Source organism: Mytilus galloprovincialis, chromosome 7 (genome assembly GCF_965363235.1).
Source record: "Mytilus galloprovincialis chromosome 7, xbMytGall1.hap1.1, whole genome shotgun sequence".
Taxonomy (NCBI): Eukaryota; Metazoa; Mollusca; class Bivalvia; order Mytilida; family Mytilidae; genus Mytilus; species Mytilus galloprovincialis.
This window is the reverse complement of record NC_134844.1, coordinates 96,176,623-96,199,141: the sequence shown is the minus strand read 5'-3', so window position 1 is coordinate 96,199,141 and position 22,519 is coordinate 96,176,623. Positions and strand designations below refer to the sequence as shown.

Below are 22,519 nucleotides of genomic sequence, written 5' to 3'. Positions count from 1 at the left end.
TAAAGCACCACGAACATTTAAATATAAATCATTTAAATAACCGTTTTAATTGTACATAAAGTTGTCAAAGCGGGACACCAAACATGTTAATTGTTCAATGTTAGATAATAGCTACAGTACTCAGATTGCAGTTCATATTTTAGATTGGGTATATTGGTTGAAATGAAAGCATATACAAGTATATCATCCGATGAAGCGTACAAATTCTAGGTTGGCTCTTTTCTCAAGACTGTATATTTGCAATTAAATTAACGTAATGTTTCGATAAATTTTACAGAGTCTTTCACGAGGTTGTTGATCGGTAACCGTTGTCCACGTGTATGTCCTCATACATTTCAAAGTAATATCATATTATGAGACTTGTCACCATATTTAATCATACATAAGAAACATGACTGGTGATATCATATTATGAGACTTGTCACCAAATTCAATCATACATAAGAAACATGACTGGTGATATCATCAAATGAGACTTGTCACCAAATTTAATCATACATAAGAAACATGACTGGTGATATCATATAATGAGACTTGTCACCAAATTTAATCATGCATAAGAAACACAAATGGTGATATCATATAATGAGACTTGTCGCCAAATTTAATCTTACATAAGAAACATGACTGGTGATATCATATAATGAGACTTGTCACCAAATTCTATCATACATAAGAAATATGACTGGTGACATGTGTGCTGCTAGGTCAGCTTAACCTATCGGATCACTTTAGATCCTACTCGTCTTTTGTTGGTTTCATGTCTTATTTTACTTAACAGTATACACTTATTGACTGGGTGTGAGGGTAATAGCAAGTTGTTATCCCTGAGGTACCAACTATTGTTCGAGGCAAAGCCAAGAGCAATAGTTGGTATGCGAAGGGACAACAAACTTGCTATTACCCACACAACCAAATAATAGTGCAGAAGACACAACATAGAAAACTTTAGACTAAGCAACACGAACCCCATCAAAACAGGGGATGATATCAAGTGCTCCGGAAGGGTTAGCAGATCCTTCTTCAAATGGGGCACCCGTCGTGTTGCTTATGTTATTAGAAATCCAGTAAATAGCGTAATTCGGTAGGTCACATTTGTGAAGTTTAATTCCGTAAAGCTCATATAGCAATTTTGAATTGTATCATGTGTGATAAGAGAGATGGTTTTTCATTTCTTATTGTTAATTTTTAGATGGTTACATTCTCTTGTCGCCATCTTATGCTATTTATATATCTCAAATTGTTTGATTCACTCGTGTATATAACAACGTATTTGATATGCGAAAGAAGTATCTGTATTACCTAAAAATTATTACACCAGGTTTTTCGATATCACAAACTATTCAAAACATTTATGAAATGTTATCCTCATAAATATAAATCAGCAGACATACGGTATTTTACATTCAATATTTTATGGAAATGTTCTTTACAAAGTACAACAATGTCTGCATTCACCTCAAAAGCTAACCAAACCTTTAAAGAAAACCATTCGGAAAGGATATAGTTACGATAATGTTGACAAGTCATTATGGATTGCATATTTTGGAATAAGTATTGATCCGCTCATAGGTTCTTTGCATCGGAACTAAACACATTTATTCTAAAACCAGTTGTTTGCATGCTACGGGTTAAGTTCTTCCCATATATTTTATGATGGTATAATACTTAACACCCAACGGGAGGAATTGTACTTGATTTTCATATGATAAAGACATAATCTTTGACTCCGTTTAAATGTGGTATAGAGCCGTTGTGTCAGTAACTGCTAGTAACCTTTTTTTCATTTATGTTTCATTGTCATTTTCTTTGCTTCTTTTGTAACCTATTCTGACATTGGACTCGGGCTTTTTTTTAACTGAGTTTTACTGTGCGTATTGCTATGTGTATTCTAAATAGAATATAGGTATAGGGGGATGGTTGAGACACATTTAAGTACATGTGTATACAAAAACTCATCCAAAATACAAGGCTAATAAAAAAAATATGCCAAATGGGCGTTTTGTTTAAAAAAATCGATGAAGCTTGAATTATTTGCATAACAAAGCAAGGTAATCTTTTCCTAGGGTTAAGGTGGTACCTAACACTACATGGAGATAACTCTATAAATTTAGCTGAACGTTTTAATCACGTTGTGTTTTAGGGGAATGTTAAGCTTCTCAATGATCCAAATAAGTGTTTGTCAAACTGCTATATAACCTGTGTAATTTTTTTGATAAAACGGTTGGTTCAAATTTTTTGAAATTGTCAAAGGGTCAAAGTAAGTAGTTTGTAAAAATTTTATGAAAATTAAATGAGCCAAATTATTTTAGTGAAAGTGTTGGGTACCACCTTTAATATTTTTAGTATTTTCAACATTTCAAAGCTGAAGTAGTTTTTTTTTTTTTTTTTTTTTTTTTTTTTAAATATTACCACAGAAACACAGAACTGACTTCTATGTTCTTAACGAAAAGCAAGTTGTTTTGTTTTACGAATAGTACACACTTTTTGGCTAATAATGGTAAATGTAGTCGTACAGAATTAACCAATCAATTATGTATACTATGTTTCTTGATACAACAAGGCATTATTTATTAGTGATACACATATCTTGTACAATTGTCTGAATTCTTCACTTATCGTTTACGCTTTGTGTTTCAAATTAAAAAAAGTCCTGAAAAAAAATTCTTGAATCATTTTAGAAAGCTGATTTTGGTAACAGAGGTAGAATTTCGTATTGACCGGATGTATGGTTTTATATCTGTTATGCAGCTTCTGTTTTTCTTTCGTGCTCTAAAAACTAGTTCGCTCGCATTCACTTCACATGGAATTTCCAGACCCCTTATATATTGTATTAGTTCACCAATAGCACACTGTGTAACTAATGATGATTTAATAGTAAAAAGAATCCCATTCACTTCACATGAAATTTTCTGACCCCTTATTTATTGTATTAGTTCATCTATAGCACACTGTGTAACTAATGATGATGTTATGGTAAAAAGTATCGCATTCGCGACACATGGAATTTCCCGACTCTTTAAATTGTATAAGGTCACTAGCACAATGTGTAACTAATGGTATTTGAATGGTTAAAAGTATAATAACCCTAATGATTTTTTTTATATGATTATGCAATTTAAATATCTTTTATCAAATATAACAACCAGTTTTTAAACAATGTTTCCCCTTTCTATAGTCCGCTTTGTTAAACATGCATTGCCCATATTGTTCATGCTTCTGATCTATTGTTTTGTTGATGGCCCTCCACCATTGTGTGTAAATGGTTGTTGACCTTGGCTATTTAGTTCAGCGTACACTGGTGGCGGCATTGGCTCGTTCATCGGTTGGGGTGGTGGTGGTGGGTATGCTGGTTGCTGTTGTGGTGGTGGTGGATATGCTGGATAGTACGCCATATTCGAGTACACCGGAGGAGCTGTTGGTGTTGCATAGTTGAAATGCTGTTGTACCACTGAAATATATAGCAAGAATACTCTAAGTTTACATTTAAGGTCCCAAGAAAGTTTCAGAAAAACAAATACATTATCAAGTTTACATGTGGATCAGGATCTGCTCACCCTTCCGGAGCGTCTGAGATCACCCCTATTTTTTTAGGGAGGGGGTGGGTTCGTGTTATTTATTCTTTAGTTTTTCTGTGTTGTGTCTTTTTTACTATTATTTGTCTGTTTGTCTTTTTTATTTTTAGCAATGCCGTTTTCATTTTATTTTCGATCTATGAGTTTGACTGTCCCTCTGGTATCTTTCGTTGTACCACTGAAATATATAGCAAGAATACTCTAAGTTTACAATTAAGGTCTCAAGAAAGTTTTTGAAAAACAAATACATTATCAAGTTTACATGTGGATCAGAATCTGCTCACCCTTCCAGAGAGTTTGAGATCACCCCTATTTATTTGGGGGGAAGAAGGTTCGTGTTGCTTATTCTTTAGTTTTCTGTGTTGTGTCTTCTGTACTATTAATTGTTTGGGTTTTTTTTTATTGTATAGCCATGGCGTTGTCATTTTATTTTCGATCTGTACTATTATTTGTCTGTTTGTCTTTTTATTTTTAGCCATGGCGTTGTCGTTTTATTTTCGATCTATGAGTTTGACTGTTCCTCTGGTATATTTTGTCCCCCTTAAGGTCCCCAGAAAGTTTCAGAAAAACAAAAAACATTATCAAGTTAACGTTGTCTTATTGAAATCAACTTTTCAGATGAGAATTGGTTAACAAACAGATCCATAGAATGCTTGCATATCATGTACATTTGTGAACTTTTTTACTAATACAATGACATCTTTAATTAATAGTATTCAAATTGTTGAAACATACCATGTCCATTAGACTGTACAGTTGATATACCACTTGTTGTTGTCATAGGTTGAACAACTCGTCCTCTTTGTCCGGCTGATTTTGTACATGAAACACATATTGCAATAATAACAGCAACAAAAATTCCAAGGAAAATCAGACCTCCAATTATGATGCCGGCAAAGGCAGCAACTGTGCTAAAAACATACACAATGAAGGCGTGAAAGTGGTGTACAGAATAATTAGGAACTAAATACCAGATCATAATTTACCAAAACTTTTTCTAACTATATGAAAGTATTTAATCGATATCCTTCGTCTCAAAGGATGTTTAGTTTGATTACAAATTATTGTCAATTTAATGGAATTGTATGCGACTGTCACACAGGTGACAGGTTTAGTTAGTTAGAAAACCAGGTTGAAACCTCCATTTTTGACGTAGGAAAATGCCTGTACAAAGTTATGATATGACAGTCGTTTTCCATTCATTGATGTGTTTGACTTTTTTATTTTGACATTTGTTTAATGACTTTCCGTACTGTGTATGATACTTGTATTGTATATGCTTTTTTTTTGTAAATTCTTCTTTTAATGTATATGCTCCTTGTATTGTATATACTACTTGTATTGTATATACTACTTGTATTGTATATGTTACTTAGATTGTATATGATACATATATTGTATATGCTACTTGTATTTCATACGATACACATATTGTACATGCTACTTGTATTCGTTACGATACACATATTGTTTATGCTACTTGTATTTCATATGCAACATGTATTGTATGTGATACATATACTGTAAATGCTACTTGTATTTCATATGATACATATATTGTATATGCTACTTGTATTGTATATGATATATATATTGTATAAAATTGAGAAAGGAAATGGTGAATATGTCAAAGCGACAACCACCCGACCATAGAGCAAACAACAGCCGAAGGCAACCAATGGGTCTTCAATGTAGCGAGAATTCCCGCACCCGTAGGTGTCCATAATTGTATATTCTACTTGTATTGCATATGATACATATATTGTATATGCTACTTGTATTTCATACGATACACATATTGTATATGCTACTTGTATTGTATATGCTACTTTTATTATATAAGATACTTTATTGTATATGACGGATGTACTGCATATAAGCACCAGGACATATTTTAAGACTGAATGTTTCGTTTAAAATTTATTTTAGTTCTTGTTTCGTACAGTTATTGTTGCGTTCATGTTTACCTAAAATGGACTTTCTTTTCGGGGCGTTTTTTAGCTCTTGTGAAGAATTGCCTCATCAGACCACATTTTTCATATTTGTATATTTCATTCATATGATAGTGTTACTTACAATGAACCGATATAAGTATCAGCATCGATACAGTATTCCGAACCATAGTACCCATCGCAGTATCCAGAACAGTACGAAACACCATAGAAGGAGCTATAGCAAAATTCACAAGATACTAAACCTGAAATTAGATAATATTTGTATAGGAAAATGAGATTGTCATATTTGATAATTCTAAACCTGAAATGAAATGATAGTATAATATAAAATATTGAATTACTTAATTGTATCTTGAAAAATTATTTGGTTGATTCCCACATAACTACAAAATCAAGTTTCTCTAGTAATTTATTATTTCCAGCAGTACATGATTTATCAATTTATAATTTTATTTAAGATGTAACTCGTCTTCCGATTGGTTGAATTTTTTTTCGTCTATCAGCTTATAAAACATAATTTTGTCTTGTTACCGTTAAGTCATCAACGTAATTTCATGATTTCCTTCATAAAGTGGAATTCAAAATTAATATACAAGGAATGACTCTAACATTCTTTCTGTCACTTCGAAATAACCTCACAAATGTGGTCCACACTTTTTAATAACCCTTTACACAGTTTATTCAGTGTTCAACACAGATTAGTATTATTTCGTCATAAACAACAAAATATTATATAGTTTTTATTGGTATTAATATTAACAAAGTTATCTGTAAATTAACAATATAAGGTACCAATATGTATTACCAATGTTATTTCAACTGATCAGGTGGAGCTTACGTTTCAATTTGCATAAGGACAGTCTATTGGAAGATGTGTGATAAGGATGAATGCCGTTATAATTAGTATTGGTGATTTATAATCACATATCATTGTCTCCAAAAAAAAACAAAAGAACTGGGTGCACGATATGGGACAAATAATAGTTATCAAAGGTACCAGGATTATAATTTAGTACGTCAGACGCGCGTTTCGTCTACATAAAACTCATCAGTTACGCTCAAATAGAAATATTTATAAAGCCAAACAAGTACAAAGTTGAAGAGCATTGATGATCCAAAATTCCAAAAAGTTGTGCCAAATACGGCTACGGTAATCTATGCCTGGGATAAGAAAATCCTTAGTTTTTCGACAAAATTTAAGTTTTGTAAACAGGAAATTTATAAAAAAAATAACCATATTATTGATATTCATGTCAACACCGAAATGTTGACTACTGAGCTGATGATACCCTCGGTGACGAAACGTCCACCATCAGTGGCATCGACCCAGTGGTGTAAATAGTTATCAAAGTTACCAGGATTATAATTTGTACGCCAGACGCGAATAAAATAGTTTTAAGATTTATAAATGCCTATAAAGCAGCAAAAAAAGAGTATTTTAAAATATTGGCTATGTATTATTTTGTTTGAACGAAACTTTTCTGATTGTGAGATTTCTTTAAAGAGTGATTTAAAAAAAAAACAGTAATTTTCAGACTCTATTTTTTCTCTTATAATTAATGCGTTTCCCTCAGTTTTAGTTTGTTACCCCGATTTAGTTTTTTGTCCATGGATTTATGAGTTTTGAACAACGTTATACTACTGTTGCATTTATTTCTCCTTTAAAAATGATGAACTCTATATGCAAGTTATCCTCGTGCACCCAATAAAGCATTTCAAAACGTTTTAGATAAACGCCATGCATATTATGCAAGTGATTTCGTCATATCCATTTGCATATCCACAAATTCCAAATGTGACAAATTTTACATATTTTTAAACTTACAAGAAAATTAACGGCTGCGTCTAACTATTAATTTTGCGAATACACATATGATCATAACTTAACACTTCATAAATGAGTTTATTCAAAAGCACCTACATGTACATATATTTGTGAACTGATCTATGATCATCGAACGGTCAAAACTCCGCCCAGTCAAGTGAAATAAATCAAGTACTACACTATTGTTAGACCATTTTGCATCAGCATTAACATTTTGTTTTTTGTTTCTATCTACCATACTAAATATAATTGTTATTCAAATATGACATTATTTCCACATATCATGACATTCGTCGTTTATTTGGTGTATATTTATGTATGTAACCGCTGCTTTCCATTTAGCTTACATTTCAATAATTGTAAAATAATGTTGTTTTTTGCTAACTTTTCAAATAAATCTACTACATGTACTATAATGCAAGTTAAATCGGATATGTTCCTTTATACCATACCCTTCCCTTTTCACGAATGTGACCTACCGAATTAGACTATTTACCAGATTTGTAATAACAAAAGCAACACGAACGGGTGCCCCATGTGGAGCAGGATCTGCTCACTCTTCCAGAGCACCTGAGATCACCCCTAGTTTTTGGTTGAGTTTGTGTTGCTTAGTCTTTAGTTTTCTGTGTTGTGTCTTCTGTACTATTATTTGTCTGTTTGTCTTTTTATTTTAACCTTGGCGTTGTCAGTTTATTTTCTATTTATGAGTTTGACTCTCCCTCTGGTATCCCTCTGGTATCTTTCGTCCCTCTTTTTTCAACACTATTCACTTATCAATCTTGTTTAAACATAATTTCACGATAAGCATTAATCGAACTTAAGAATGACACCAGAGAAAAATTATTAAATTGTTATAATTCCAAGAATTCTCTTTTTATGCTTGAATAACACGTATCTAAAAGAAATAACACTAGTTGTTTTGTTATTTATTTTGAATATTCGATAAAATAAATCTTAATTCTAATCATTCCACTATTTTAAATAAAGTGTAGTTATTAATTGCCAATCGGTCATTCGATATATCATTTGTACACGATTTTGTAAAGTTGAACATGTTGAAATTATTACCGAAAATGAAAAAACCACTTTCTATTAGTTCGTGCGAAGTAACTTTACATTATGAAATTCATTGAATAATATATCAATCTTACCAAACGTATGTACTAAGTATAAGACCAACACTAAGATCGCCATTTTATATTTATTTAAGCCGAACGGTTTGATTATTGTATGTGAAATAACTACGTAATTTCTCATTGAAATAATTGTACTATACTCGAATAAGTAATGTCTGTTAAATTTAAATAGACGTACACTTGATGAAAAGATAAACTTTTGTAAACATTGTTAAAGTTCATTTAAATAGTTATGATTTTTACACTCATGAATTTATTGTAATTTTGGGTTCGTCGTTGATAGAGATTATTTCGCACATGGTTACTAAATATATTTGTCTGTAACGGAATATATTTTGAAAAAAAAATAATGTTTGGTTTTCATTTACATGTAAAAGAGAGTACAAAAAGTACACCATACAAAATCAATCCCTGAGCGAAAGAACTCCTAATAAAAAAAAACAGGGTACAATACAGGTGTTCCGTAAGTGAAAGTAGATCATACTCCAAATGCGACACCCGTCTTGTAACTCCTGTAAGTACAAACCAGGTGATATCTATTTTGTTGATTGCAATCGAGGGAAGAGGACGGGATTCTGGCAATGACAATTGGAACATATAAGTCATCACGTGTGAAAAAGGATAGTTCGTTACGGTCAACTATTTTGTGTTGATATAATAAGAAGATGTGGTATGATTGCCAATGAGACAACTATCCACAAAAGACCAAAATAACACAGACATTAACAACTATAGGTCACCGTACGGCCTTCAACAACGAGCAAAGCCCATACCTTGATGACTGTATCATTTTTGAAGGTATGGTTTGATATTAACCTCTCCGATATATTGTTTCAATTGCAGATTTATTAGCACACACGCTCTGTCATGAAATCATTATAGAAAATGCAAACTATGAAGGCGCTGCTGTAATGTTTCTGCATATATAATTGACAGTTCACAATTGAGCAACGCAATCATCTTTTCTATCATAATTTTTGTTTTCAATCAACTGTCTTTGTCTATTGATAGATGTAAGTATAGATGCAGACTTAACTGTATCTGCTGAATTCATTATTTGAAATGTGATGAGATATATGCGTAAGATAGTCACCGAACTATAATTATTAGTGAGAGGACAGTATCTATTTAGCAGAACGTAAATTTCAGAGTTAATGCTAGGTTCTATTGATTATTGTTAAAAGACTTCTGTATCAAGTCAGTCTCTTATGAATACAGGAGTAAGTCGACAGGAGGAGGAGCATAGCTGGTTCCAGAGATAATGTCGATTGCTTGAGGAAAAACACGTCCTCCAAACATAGCTAATATGTTTTCAATGAAAACATCAAGTACTGCGGATGATGCATAATTGTGGTTCATGCAATTAGCACAGTTACTGTATGTTGCCTTCATTTGCCTCCTTTTTATAGATTCAAAAGATTTGAATCTCGGTACAAAAGTGTAACCAAAATTCCGATCTCCTAAGTAAATTTAAAAAGGGGAAGTAACTCCTAAGTAAATTTAAAAAGGGGAAGTAACTCCTTAGTAAATTTATAAAGGGGAAGTAACTCCTAAGTAAATTTATAAAGGGGAAGTCCATAAAACTAAACAGAATCAAACTCTGAACTTTATTGACCAACGGAACGAAAACCAGCTGTCATATTCCTCATTTGGTAAGAGCATTTCCCGAAGAAAATAATAAATTAGCTTGGTTTTATAGCTTTCTTAACATCTTAATTTGCTGTTGTCTTTACCTCCTTTTAAGTCAACAAAATTATTTTCCCATGTCATAAAAGCCGATCAATTTTCCTTTGCATCCAATGCTAAAGATTCGTTATGGGTAACTTATATGGCAGAGTTCCGAAAATGACCACCAAGACAATTATTTGCAATATTGTCCTGGAAGCTTGATTGATTTTCTTTAAATTGTTTGAACTGTTTAACATTTTCCGGAAAGATTACCTTGGTAACATTTTATGAAGAATCTCATCATAGATACCAGGATTAAAATTTTTAAGCCATTGTTTCTTTGAACGCTTTTGCAGATGATACACCAACGTCACAAAATGGTATTGGCTAATTGATCACCGACTCAAAACATCGTATTCCAAACTAGTTTTAAACTATGTACTAATATTGGCTTTGTAATTATTTTGATCTGAGAGTCACTGATGAGTTCTATGTAGACAAAACGCGCGTCTGGCGTATCAAATTATAATCCAGTCATCTTTGATAACTATTTACACCACTGGGTCGATGCCACTACTGGTGGACGTTTTGTCCCCGACGGTATCACTAGTCCAGTGGTCAGCACTTCGGTGTTGACATAAACATCAATTATATGGACATTATTTTTTATAAATTTACTGTTTGCAAAAGTATGAATTAGTAAAAATACTAATGATTTTCTTAACCCAGGCAAAGATTACCTTAGCCGTAGTTGACACAACGTTTTGGAATCTTGGGTCCTCAATGCTCTTCAACTTCGTAATTGTTTTGGCTTTTTAACTATTTTTATCGGAGCGTCACTGATGAGTCTTATGTAGACGAAACGCGCGTCTGGTATATGTAATTATAAGCCTGGTAAGTCTGGTACCTTTTATAACTAACGAGAACTGTAACAAGAAGGGTAACTCAATTAAAACTGCAACTTTACCTTGATTGATGAAATTTGTTTTGTGAAAAATGCAAACTTAATAAACATAAAAAAATGTCCCAAGAAAGATTACTTAAATTTAAATTATCATTGGTAGATTCATATTCTATTCCATGAATTTTAACTGTAACAAACAAACCACACATGAATGAGTTTATTTAAGAAAATTAAGTTCAAACAGATTTAAATCGTTTTTAATTCGAATTCATCATCCTATTAAATGAAATATTTTGAGAGTTGTAATATTTTTACCTTTATCTCATTTAATCATATTTTGGGTACTATCTATACAACCACACGAAATTTTGTTGAAATGATAGAGTATCGCAAGTATAATAAAATTCAATCTTCCTTGAGGTCAAAAGAACTAATTAACTTATATGTATTTTTTATTTGTGACCCGAATTTGTTTCTGTTAAGTCAATTTGTGAATATTGAACAGCGGTGTACCACTGTTGCATTTAAATGATTTTATGCGTCCGACGTGCATTTCTTGATCATGTTGATTTACCTTCATCTGGAACGCTCAATGCTAAATATTTGAAAGCCGATGATATAAAAGAACCAAATTGAAGAGCTTTATGACAAAAAAAATACATAAAAAAGCCAAATACATCTAAGGTGAACTTTCCCTTAGGGAGTTGAAACCTTAGTTTCTTTCAAATTTATAAATTTATAAACGAGCTATTTGATTATAAGTCTGGTTAGTACCAAATGCAGTGTTATCTATTAGCTATGAAGTAAATTTAATCGTAGGATTTAAGGATTTTAGAATTTTAAAATATGATAGACATGGGTTCCCCTCTCCTGTTTAGTATTACCTTTTCTCCGTTTCGAATGTCATCATTACAAAAAAGGCGTGAAGAAAAAAAAGGAAAACATTATTGATAAATGTAAAGATATTTGTTCGGCTCAAATACTTAAAACAATAAAATAAACCTCTCATATGCAAAGTGTTCAGTGGATTAATCGGTGAAATTGTGTAACTCAAGGAGCATATACTGTTTAGCCTTCCGTTAATCCCCGCACTATTGTGGTTCATTTTCTTTTTTGTCCTTATCTGTAAGGTGTTTTGCGGTATTTTCAATATAACGAATTTTGATGCGACTGTCATTTAAGTTAGAGGTTATTCTCACTTTAAAACTAGGTTTAATCCAACATTTTTTACACAAGAGAATGCCTGTATCAAGTCAAGAATATGACAGTTGTTATCCATTCGCTTGACTTTGACATTTGATTAGGGACTTTCCGTTTTAGGTTTTCCTCGGAGTTCAGTGTTTGTATAATTTTACCTTTTTCTTGTCTTTCAGTCTTTTTGTCTTTTTTGTTTGTGTCTTTAGACAACTTTCGAGTTCGATGCATTTCCGTCAAAAACTCTGGTTTTAGTGAACGTCATTTGTGCGTTTAGGGGCGTCGTCACTTACATTCCAATGTTGAGCGAGTGGTTGGAAAACTATAATTCTATATTGTACGAATTATACGACAAATTGAATTCTCAAAATTGACAATCAGCATTGATGTCATTAGGGAATTGTCATTAAGTACCTACAGAACAACCATTATTTCTTGTTTATCCTGCACAATGACGATCACCAAGACGCTTGATGAACGTAAATAGTGCAGGAATACAGGCGACCCCCTCTATCTGGTAAATGACGTCATAAAGGCGCGTATAATTGACGAGTTTTTTCCGGTGACGGATGAACTCGAAAGTGGTCTATTTACATAAGGCAGCGTCGGAGTTTTGCCAATAGGCGAGGAATGGTTACTATGGGTTTTGGTAAAATGATATTCATTTCTATATCTTTTTTTTTTTTATTTTTTCTAATCGAGTGCATTGTTCAGTTGATATTACACATGTATCTCTTATTTGAATAAAATTCTTGTTTTGGTCCAAACTTTCAAAAAATAAATTCACCGGGCCAAATAATGTTAAATATCCATGGTCGAAACTAACATATCCATCACAACTGTATCTGAATAATGAATGTTTTTGTGTAAAGCATATTTGTTATATAGTATATGGCTGGTTTCCCGAGAATCATCAGTAGTTGCTATGGTTTCTGTACGGTTGTTGTGCAAACTGGTGAAATCAGATGTCTGTTTCTTTGTCTCTAAAAATAAAACAAATCAAAGAGTACATTCACGTGGTTCGTAAATATTTCTCGTTTCTCGATTTTTATATAGAGAAGACCATTGGTTTTCCTGTTTGAATGGGTTACACTAATCATTTTAGGGCCCTTTATAGCTTGCTGTTCGGTGTGAGCCTTGGCACCGTGTTGAAGACCGTCCTTTGAACAATAATGGTTTACTTTGCCAAATTGTGACTTGGATGGAGAGTTGTCTCTTGGCACTCATACCACATGTTCCTATATACATGATAGAATTGAAACGTTATCAAGGAATATTAAACAACCATAAACTTCACGCGATATAAACACAACGCTGCATCGAAGACCCATGGTAGCATTCGGCTGTTTTCTGCTATTTGGTCGGGTTGTTGTCTCCTTGACACATTCCATATTTTCATTTTTTAAATTTCCATGTGGATTTAAGGCTAAAATGTATTTATATTCGAAAATTGCATAGCGGTTATTTTATTTTTTAGTTCTTGTGAAATTTTTATGACGGTAGGACCGTATAAATCTGAACATGTAAATAACATTTATCAAAGAAGAAAAAAACTTCTTTTCTAATTCTATTGGGTGTAAAAGCGTTGACCGAAGCACGTTTCGTATTGAGCAGAACGTATTGCATGACGAACGCTTTTTCAAATTTATAGAATTCCAAAAAAAAAGGAAGATTTTATTCTTATAATTACATCTTAGCAATCATGAACATAGATTGACTTACTCTGTACATCTGTGAAAATGCTTCATTGGAACAATTCCACGAATATGCTGAAAAAAAATTGTTTTTGTTATTTAACTTGCTCAATAAGACAGTTAAAGAAATGAATGGCTTACATCAAATAGATACTCAAAATAAGCCTAAGATAAATGCAATCTCCCATACAGACAGAGTTATCGTCCTTTCCTCCAAAAGATTGAGGAGGAAAGGACGATAACTCTGTCTGTATGGGAGATTGAGATAAATGATGATAAAATGTCAAAAATAAATGTTTGAAGGTTAAGACAGTTTCGTTTATAAACCGAAACGTATTTGACTATGTTGTATGGCCCGGGTAGATTGAGGTGCACTCACATGTCTAATGATAAGACACTATGATAGTTGAGATGCACTCACATGTCTAATGATAAGACACTATGATAGTTGAGGTGCACTCACAATGTCTAATGATAAGACACTATAATGATAGTTGAGGTGCACTCACAATGTCTAATGATAAGACACTATGATAGTTGAGGTGCACTCACAATGTCTAATGATAAGACACCATGAAACGTATGACAAGGCTGCTGGTGAATCTTTAATTTCAGGTGTTTTGTAGCTGACTACACCGTAGGGCTTTTGCACAAGGTTTTAAAAGGTATCAACCAATCAAATGTAAACTGCAGCGTTTCCACTCTCGCTTCCACTACATATATAATTTAATTGTTATAAGAAGTTTCTAAGAATTGTTGAAACATTCCTTTTCGTGACTGAAATATGACCCAAAACAAAGGGAGTTGGGAGCGATGGTAATATTCAAACTGATGTTATCTTTCGTTTTGACTTCTTTTTGGAGTATCGCGTACACGAAATACAAATTTCTTTAGAGAATGTTGACCAGTTCAGCATTGATATTAAATCGGAAAATATAATACTACCATGCATTATCAGAAAATATTAAATGGTAGACGAATAAGAAACAAGAGACCCGGAAGCAATGCTGAACGAACAAGAACAGTACTGTATTCGGAATGTGCTTAGGTAGATTTCATCACACTTTTTTTGCTCTTTGGTTGGGTTGTAATCCCCATTTCCATTCTCAATTTCATTTATCAAACATATATATATACATACCAGCTGGTGCCCTAGGAGTGTGTGGTCGTTTAGTCACGACAGGAAACTTAAACTGAAATAGAAAAACCTTGTATTAATATACTGATATCTTTTGAACACCGTTGAAACAATGTATTTTAGTTTAATTTGATTTAAGTAACTACGATAATGCATAATCAATAACAAAAGAGGGACGAAAGATACCAAAGGGACAGTCAAATGTGACTATTCAGACAGACAGACAGACAGACAGACAGACAGACAGACAGACAGACAGACAGACAGACAGACAGACAGACATTTATATCCATAAATCTTAAATCTTTGTGATATAATATTTGTGTTAGTCTTCTAACGACTTTGTCAAACAAAAGCAGTCGCGGTGTTTGAATAGATTTAAAAGGGTAGGTGGCCACTCCCATTTAAAGGATAGAGGGTCAACCTTCATCCATGTCCTACCTATTACCCCTCTCCATACGACCCCCTCCCCCTTTAATACCTCCCATGTTCTTCTTTTGGTCCAACAATGTAATATATGACAATCTAGTATGCTTATCCGCGTCCGGTTAATAAATACATTTAAACTTAATCAAAAACTCAATTTAAATTCAAGATAGATAATAAATCATCATTATTAGGTCTTTCCACCTTTCCGTGGAAAGACCTATTGAATTTGTTCTGATTATTATTATTATTTTTTTTTTTTTTTTTCTTCCGCCTAATTTTTTTTCTTGCGTATTATTGATGTTTCAAAAGATGTCGCTTAGATATTTGGAATATGGTATCGTATAGTTTATATGCTTTAAAAATTTACAACTGTGTAACAAAATACTTTATGTTGTAAGAGTTATCTCCCCAAACACTGTTTTTCTTGTGGCCACTACTCCTTCGCAACCGTTAAAGATTACGACAAATTTATTTTACCAAATTGCTCGTTACATCTTCAGGATTAGGATATTCATTTGGACCGAAGCTTTACGGAGACTCCATATGAGAGTTATTCCCCCTTTTCCCTTAAATTAAGTGATATGCATTTCTAAATGGTAAACCATAAGTGATAAAGACATAGGGTCTTTAGATTTGGGGTCCTTGGTCGAAAATAATAAAAATGAGGTCAAGGTCAAAGGTCAAGGTCATATTCTAAATTTTGATTTTGGCTTATTTTCACTTCTTTTCAAATACCGTATGACATATTGACAAATAATTTTTCATAAATTGTTAGTTGCGACATGTCCTGACTTGTATATTTTGGTTGAAAGGGTGCGCATACAAGAAATGGTAGTTTTTGTCCATCTTACATTTAGAATTATGCGTAAAGTGGTATTACTTATTAACCAAACATATTAAAGACCTAGGGTCTTTTGATTTAAGGTCCTTGGTTTGTGACCTTGAAATTGAGGTCAAGGTCATAGGTTAATACGACGCTCTAGATTTTGACCTTTGCTTTAAATTCATATAAATACATCATAAAGCCATAGGAACTAATATTTTAAACTGATTTTTCATATTTCAATATCAAAATAGATCTTTACTATCGGAAAGACCTACAATTGTTCTCTGAACAATTGGTTTTTAATTATTTTTTTTTTTCTTCCGCCAAATTTTTTTCTTGCGTAGTATGGTTGTTTCATAAGTTGTCGCTTAGATTTTTGGAAGATGATATCGCATAGTTTATACGCTTCAAAAACTGACAACCGCGTAACCAAATACTTTACGTTGTAAGAGTTGTCTCCCCAAACACTGTTTTTCTTGTGGCCACTACTCCTTCGCAACCATAAGACATTATGACAAATTTATTTTACCAAATTGCTCGTTACATCTTCAGGATTAGGTTGGCTGTTTATACCGAAGCTATATGGAGACTCCATATGAGAGTTATTCCCCCTTATGTATTTGATATAAGTGATTTGCATTTCTAACTGGTAAACCATAAGTGATAGAGTCCTAGGGTTTTCGGATTTGAGGTCCTTGGTCCAAAAAAATGAAAATAAGGCCAAAGTCAAAGGTCAAGGTCATATTTTAAATTTTGATTTTGGCTTATTTTCACTTATTTTCAATTACCGTATGACATATCGACAAATAATTTTTCATAAATTGTTAGTTGCGACATGTCCTTACTTGTATATTTTGGTTGAAAGGGTGCGCATACAATAAATTGGAGTTTTTGTCCATCTTACATTTACAATTACGCGTAAAGTGGTATTACTCATTAACCAAACATATTAAAGGCCTAGGGTCTTTTGATTTAAGGTCTTTGGTTTGTGACCTTGAAATTGAGGTCAAGGTCATAGGTTAATTGGACGTTCTATATTTTGACCTTTGCTTTAAATTCATATTAATACATCACAAAGCCATAGGAACTAACATTTTAAACTGAATTTTCATATTTCAATATCAAAATAGATCTTTACTAGTGGAAAGACCTTCAATTGTTCTCTGAACAATTGGTTTTTAATCTCTATTAAGGTTCCTTTTAAAGGTAGCGTTTGTGATTTAAATGTTGTTGTCAGATACGTATGTGGTATTTACCTTTACCTACATTTCTAAGGTACGGAGGTACTTCATTTTTACATTAATACATATCCTTCCGTCCCGGGATATTTACCAGTGGTAAACTTTAGGACATAGAAGATCATATTAAGTATTACCACACCGTTTCATTGTCATTTTTATACTTTACTCAAATATTGACTTTTTTAATAAATCATAATAATTACGCTTGAGGCACCAAATCTTTAACGGTTGAAGAGTAGGTTTTGATTTAATAGAATTATAATTGACAAATATCTTTTGGGCCGGTACGAAAATAATTCCTTTTTCTCTCTCAACGTGATTATTCTATTTCTACAAGTGAAATATAAAACAAGTTAATGATTGGAATAAAATAAATGTTTTACATAATCTAGAGACTATAAAAAAAGTTAAAAAAAAGAAGATGTGGTATGGGTGCCAATGAGACAACTTTCCACAACAGACCAAAATGACACAGCAAATTAACAACTATAAAATTCAAACAAGAAAACTAACGGCCTAATTTATGTACAAAAAATGAACGAAAAACAAATATGTAACACATAAACAAACGACAACCACTGAATAACAGGCTCATTTCATGCCTGTGTGAACAGGCCAGACAGAAATTATGTGGGTTTAAGCTTTTTTTCTTTAGGCAAATAAACTAGATAGGTATGAATTCTGTTTTTTTTTCCCTCATTATTTTTACATTGAGTGTATGAATGGATAGACTTGCAATGTTTGCAGAATTAAATAACAAAAGTATTAATAAAAACCCTAGCACGAAAACGTAGGATAGGTAGCGAAACATACGTTCTTATTTTTATTTTCATTTTGGCCTCATCGATAAAATTGAGTTGCAACTATTTTTCCTAAATACTAAAGTCTTAATTATTTACATTTTGTAAATTTTCATATATAGCTTATTATTGGTAAACGTATAATTAATAAATGACAACTCATTTCCAAAATATGTTTGCATGTTTTAGATTTCAAAACGACGGATTCTATTTTAAATGTAGAATTTAACAAACAAATAGTCACGGTTGATGAATGTTTACAAATGTTTTAGTTGCATTTAATACTGATTTCACTAGTATTACATCCGAAAGGGCCTGGATGGAGTTGATAGAATAGAAAAATAAAAGGGTGCTGAAATAAAAAGAATAGGGAACAAAGGGTTGCTGAAATAAAAAGAATAGGGAACAAAGGGTTGCTGAAATAAAAAGAATAGGGAACAAAGGGTTCCTGAAATAAAAAGAATAGGGAACAAAGGGTTCCTGAAATAAAAAGAATAGGGAACAAAGGGTTCCTGAAATAAAAAGAATAGGGAACAAAGGGTTCCTGAAATAAAAAGAATAGGGAACAAAGGGTTCCTGAAATAAAAAGAATAGGGAACAAAGGGTTCCTGAAATAAAAAGAAAAAAGAAAATGCTTTGACTGGCATAAATAATGTATAAAGAGAAAATTTTGAATGGTAAGGGACCATCATGCATGCAACATAAAATGGTAATTTGGACTTCTTTATCATACGCCATATTTGTTTATAAAATAACCTTCCTAAGATCATCCTAAAGTTAGGACAATTCCTAGGATTTTCCTAAGTTGCTACATGTTTGATAAACCAACTTAGAACTAAAATATGTCCTAAGTTGGTCTTAGGACACGTCCTAATCATACGACTGCTTCGATAAACAGTCCCCGGGTTCCCATATATGTACATTATTTTGACTTCTGAATATTTTCTGGGATTTTTCAATAATCTCTTTTTAGGTTTTATTTGTTGAAGTGCCTGATACATGTAATATAGCATAAATAACTTGAAATAAAGAAAACAAATAGACAAATCACATGGAAAGATTACATGTAATATAACAAAATTAGCTTGAAATGAAGAAAAAAAATAGAAGGATTAAGATAAGAATTCGAATGCTATAGAATTTACACCATAGACGATGACACCGGATTAACACTACGTAATATGTAAACGTGTAATTAGCACATACATGTAATTAAACCTCAGATTAAAATGACTGACAGGGAAAGGTCTTAATTAAATGAAAGAAAACAGAGAATGATTTTAACTAAATGAAAGAAATTAAAGAAAAGGATACTTTTCCAAAAGCCTAATTGTATTCAAATTCACCTGTTGAAAGGCAATTTATAATAAAATACTAAGACATCCGTACTACACTGTAGCTTGTACGTTCATAAATTTAGAAATGATTAAGAAACTACACCAAGGTTTCAAGACCATTATACAAAGTTGACCTTCGATAGATTTGACTGTTATTCTGTTCTTTTTAATCATATAAACCTTGTTCAGTTTTATTCATCCTTAGCTTTCAAACATTCGGCTTTGAGTCTCCCTTGTGAAGATATATAGGAAAGTGCCTCGGATGCATACGAATTTATAGAGTTAGTTCTTCTAAACCTCAAAACAGAACAGACTTAAACAGAATGACTGTTTTACGTCCCTGTTATAAGAAGATATTTATCATGGCAATGCCATTTATGTTAAACTAAGCCGCATTCTAAACGGTGTTGACAAGCAGTGATTCATAGATATAGGAAGATGTGGTGTGAGTGCCAATGAGACAACTCTCCATCCAAATAACAATTTAAAAAAAAGTAAACCATTATAGGTCAATCATAGTGTACGGCCTTCAACACGGAGCCTTGGCTCACACCGAACAACAAGCTATTCAGTCTATAAATATCCGCAGTGTTACATGGGAATATTCCGACTTCTTTTCTCTATCTCCTACAATCTTAGCGCAGAAGCAACAAATGCCAATTTCAAAATAAATTGTACCGTGATATGTTTGACAAGACCAGGGACTGAATCTACTAGTTTAAAAAAAAAAATGGTGTAGATTGAATGTGTTTAAGATTGCCGTTTTCCTTTTCATCTTTTACTTTATGTCCGTTCTGGTGTGGTGTTTTCTTACTTTTTATGGTTTGATTGCCTTCTCCCTTTTTCTATTCAATGTTATACTTATTTAATATAATACTTATTCAATATTTTACTTATACAATATACAATATTATACTAATTTAATATTATACTAATTCAATATCGTACTTGTTCAACATTATACTTATTCAATATTATACTTATTCAATGTATCTTTTTAACAGCATAATTAAATATTCATTTCAAATATTGGCTTGTTACAATATCCTTCAGGAGTCCCAGCTTATTCAATATTATACTTATTCAATATTATACTTATTCAATATTATACTTATTCAATACCATACTTATTCAATATCATACTTATTCAATATTATACTTACGCGGTCGTCTCTTCCATAGAAAAATTTAATCTCGAAATGTAATAGTGTTTTCCTCACGTGCGGATCGGTTGTGAAATAGATTGTTGGTGTAATTTTCCTTGGGGGTAGTGATTTGATGGACGCACCCCCAGTTTGTTCTATGAACGTCCTGCTTTTAAACAGAGAAAATTCTTCATTTTGACTACATGTCGTTTTAAATAACCTTCTGTCAGTTTTTGGTCTCAGAAATTCATCACTACATTTAGTTTCTCGAATGTAATTCATTATAATAATCCGTTTCACTCTCCTTTATAATATCGTGTCACTCTTATGGTAGTTTGTATTATCCTTTTCCGGTAATTTTTTTCATAACACTACCTTACCCTATCCCTGTAACCTTTCAATGACCATAATATATCTATTTACATGATTAATTCTAATACGCCATCATTCTCCTCGGTAGAAAAAAATAACACTAACAAAATCCTAAAAGCTTTTAGGATATAAGAAATACAATTCTTTACACCCCAACTATTTCTAATTAAAAATACCAAATAAGATTAAAATTCGGCTACTTCTAAACTTTAAATTTTACAAGTCCTTCTAGTTAAAAAAATTAATTCACATCCATTATAATTCATTTTCACCTATATTTAAAAAGACGGTGAAACACTTGAATGTTGCGCATAAATAAACAAAACAGAAATATGAAGTGGTTTTAAAATCAATACTCAAGTAAAATTGGAAGTTCAGATATAGATACGGTGTATTATCCTTTGTTAAAGAGGTGATTACAATCCGCAGATAATATTACGGATTTTCAATAATATATCAAGGTTCGTCAGGGATCGACAAATTTTGTGATTGTTATAGACGGCAAATTAAACAAACACTAACAATGAAGATTCAATATTTTCTCTTTTTAAATAATTCATTTCTTTAAAAGTCGGATAGTTTTATTTCAAAAGTAGATCAATATATACATATGTATACATGCTACTTACAAACATTGTGTTTGTTATTACTCAGGAAATACATCGATATAAGCGACATGTAATCTTTTTAAAAGCAGAATATAGACACCCCCTCCCCCATTTATAAATATGTGTTGTTGTTATCTTAGAATTGACTAGAAGGAAACTTTCTTTAAATCTGGGACAATCGTAACTTCTAAAGCTATAGGTCCTTAGTTGTATCTGTCAAAAACACATGTTGCGTACTGAGTATGTTATCTGTGTGATTTTGGTGTCGGTACTACTATTTTGATAAATTTATTTCCATCAAAAACAATCATTTTCTGCTATATAAAATTAAAGAGTTATGGTATGATTGCCAAGTATCCACGAAATTAAACATAAAGTTGGTGTGAGCATCATAGACAACTGTATACGACCTTCGACAATAAACAAAAAAGACATGTTGTATATTCGGTTAATATAAAGGTGTGAGAATAGTAGATGCCTTATTCATAAAAAAAAACAATCTATGAAAAACAAATATTACAGACAGTCATATACGACAACCACTGAACTTCATTGAACCACTGGCTCCTTGGCGAACTCCGAAGCAGCGGTTACGTCCTCTTTACTACGCTACGTTGACTTTAATAGTTTAGCGAAGCAACGTCACCACTGTTTCGGAGTTTGGCTCCTTGG

The 22,519-nt window shown here is 32.3% G+C and overlaps 1 protein-coding gene and 1 long non-coding RNA gene across 2 annotated transcripts; both read right to left on the bottom strand.

Annotated features, from left to right (window-relative positions):
• Positions 1–3,162: 3,162 nt before the first annotated feature.
• Positions 3,163–8,644, bottom strand: LOC143084034 (uncharacterized). The gene is made up of 4 exons (XM_076260447.1): positions 8,507–8,644; positions 5,652–5,772; positions 4,311–4,486; positions 3,163–3,451 (listed from the first exon to the last, which is right to left on the bottom strand). Exons 1-4 carry the CDS (start codon positions 8,610–8,612, stop codon positions 3,225–3,227), a joined length of 630 nt encoding a protein of 209 aa, XP_076116562.1. The 5' UTR covers positions 8,613–8,644; the 3' UTR covers positions 3,163–3,224.
• Positions 8,645–12,917: 4,273 nt separating this feature from the next.
• On the bottom strand, positions 12,918–21,621 carry LOC143084033 (uncharacterized). The gene is made up of 4 exons (XR_012980993.1): positions 20,886–21,621; positions 15,093–15,144; positions 13,980–14,026; positions 12,918–13,240 (listed from the first exon to the last, which is right to left on the bottom strand). It is a non-coding gene; the product is annotated as an uncharacterized LOC143084033 (long non-coding RNA).
• Between the last annotated feature and the right edge of the window lie 898 nt (positions 21,622–22,519).

What these genes read in the sequence shown, in the direction of transcription:
- LOC143084034 (XM_076260447.1), bottom strand. Translation starts at nt 8,612, where the DNA reads ATGAGAAATTACGTAGTTATTTCACATACAATAATCAAACCGTTCGGC. An exon ending in ATACTTAGTACATACGTTTG is followed by an intron (nt 5,773 to 8,506) that starts GTAAGATTGATA and finishes ATCTAATTTCAG; the next exon opens with GTTTAGTATCTTGTGAATTT. An exon ending in GATACTTATATCGGTTCATT is followed by an intron (nt 4,487 to 5,651) that starts GTAAGTAACACT and finishes GTATGTTTTTAG; the next exon opens with CACAGTTGCTGCCTTTGCCG.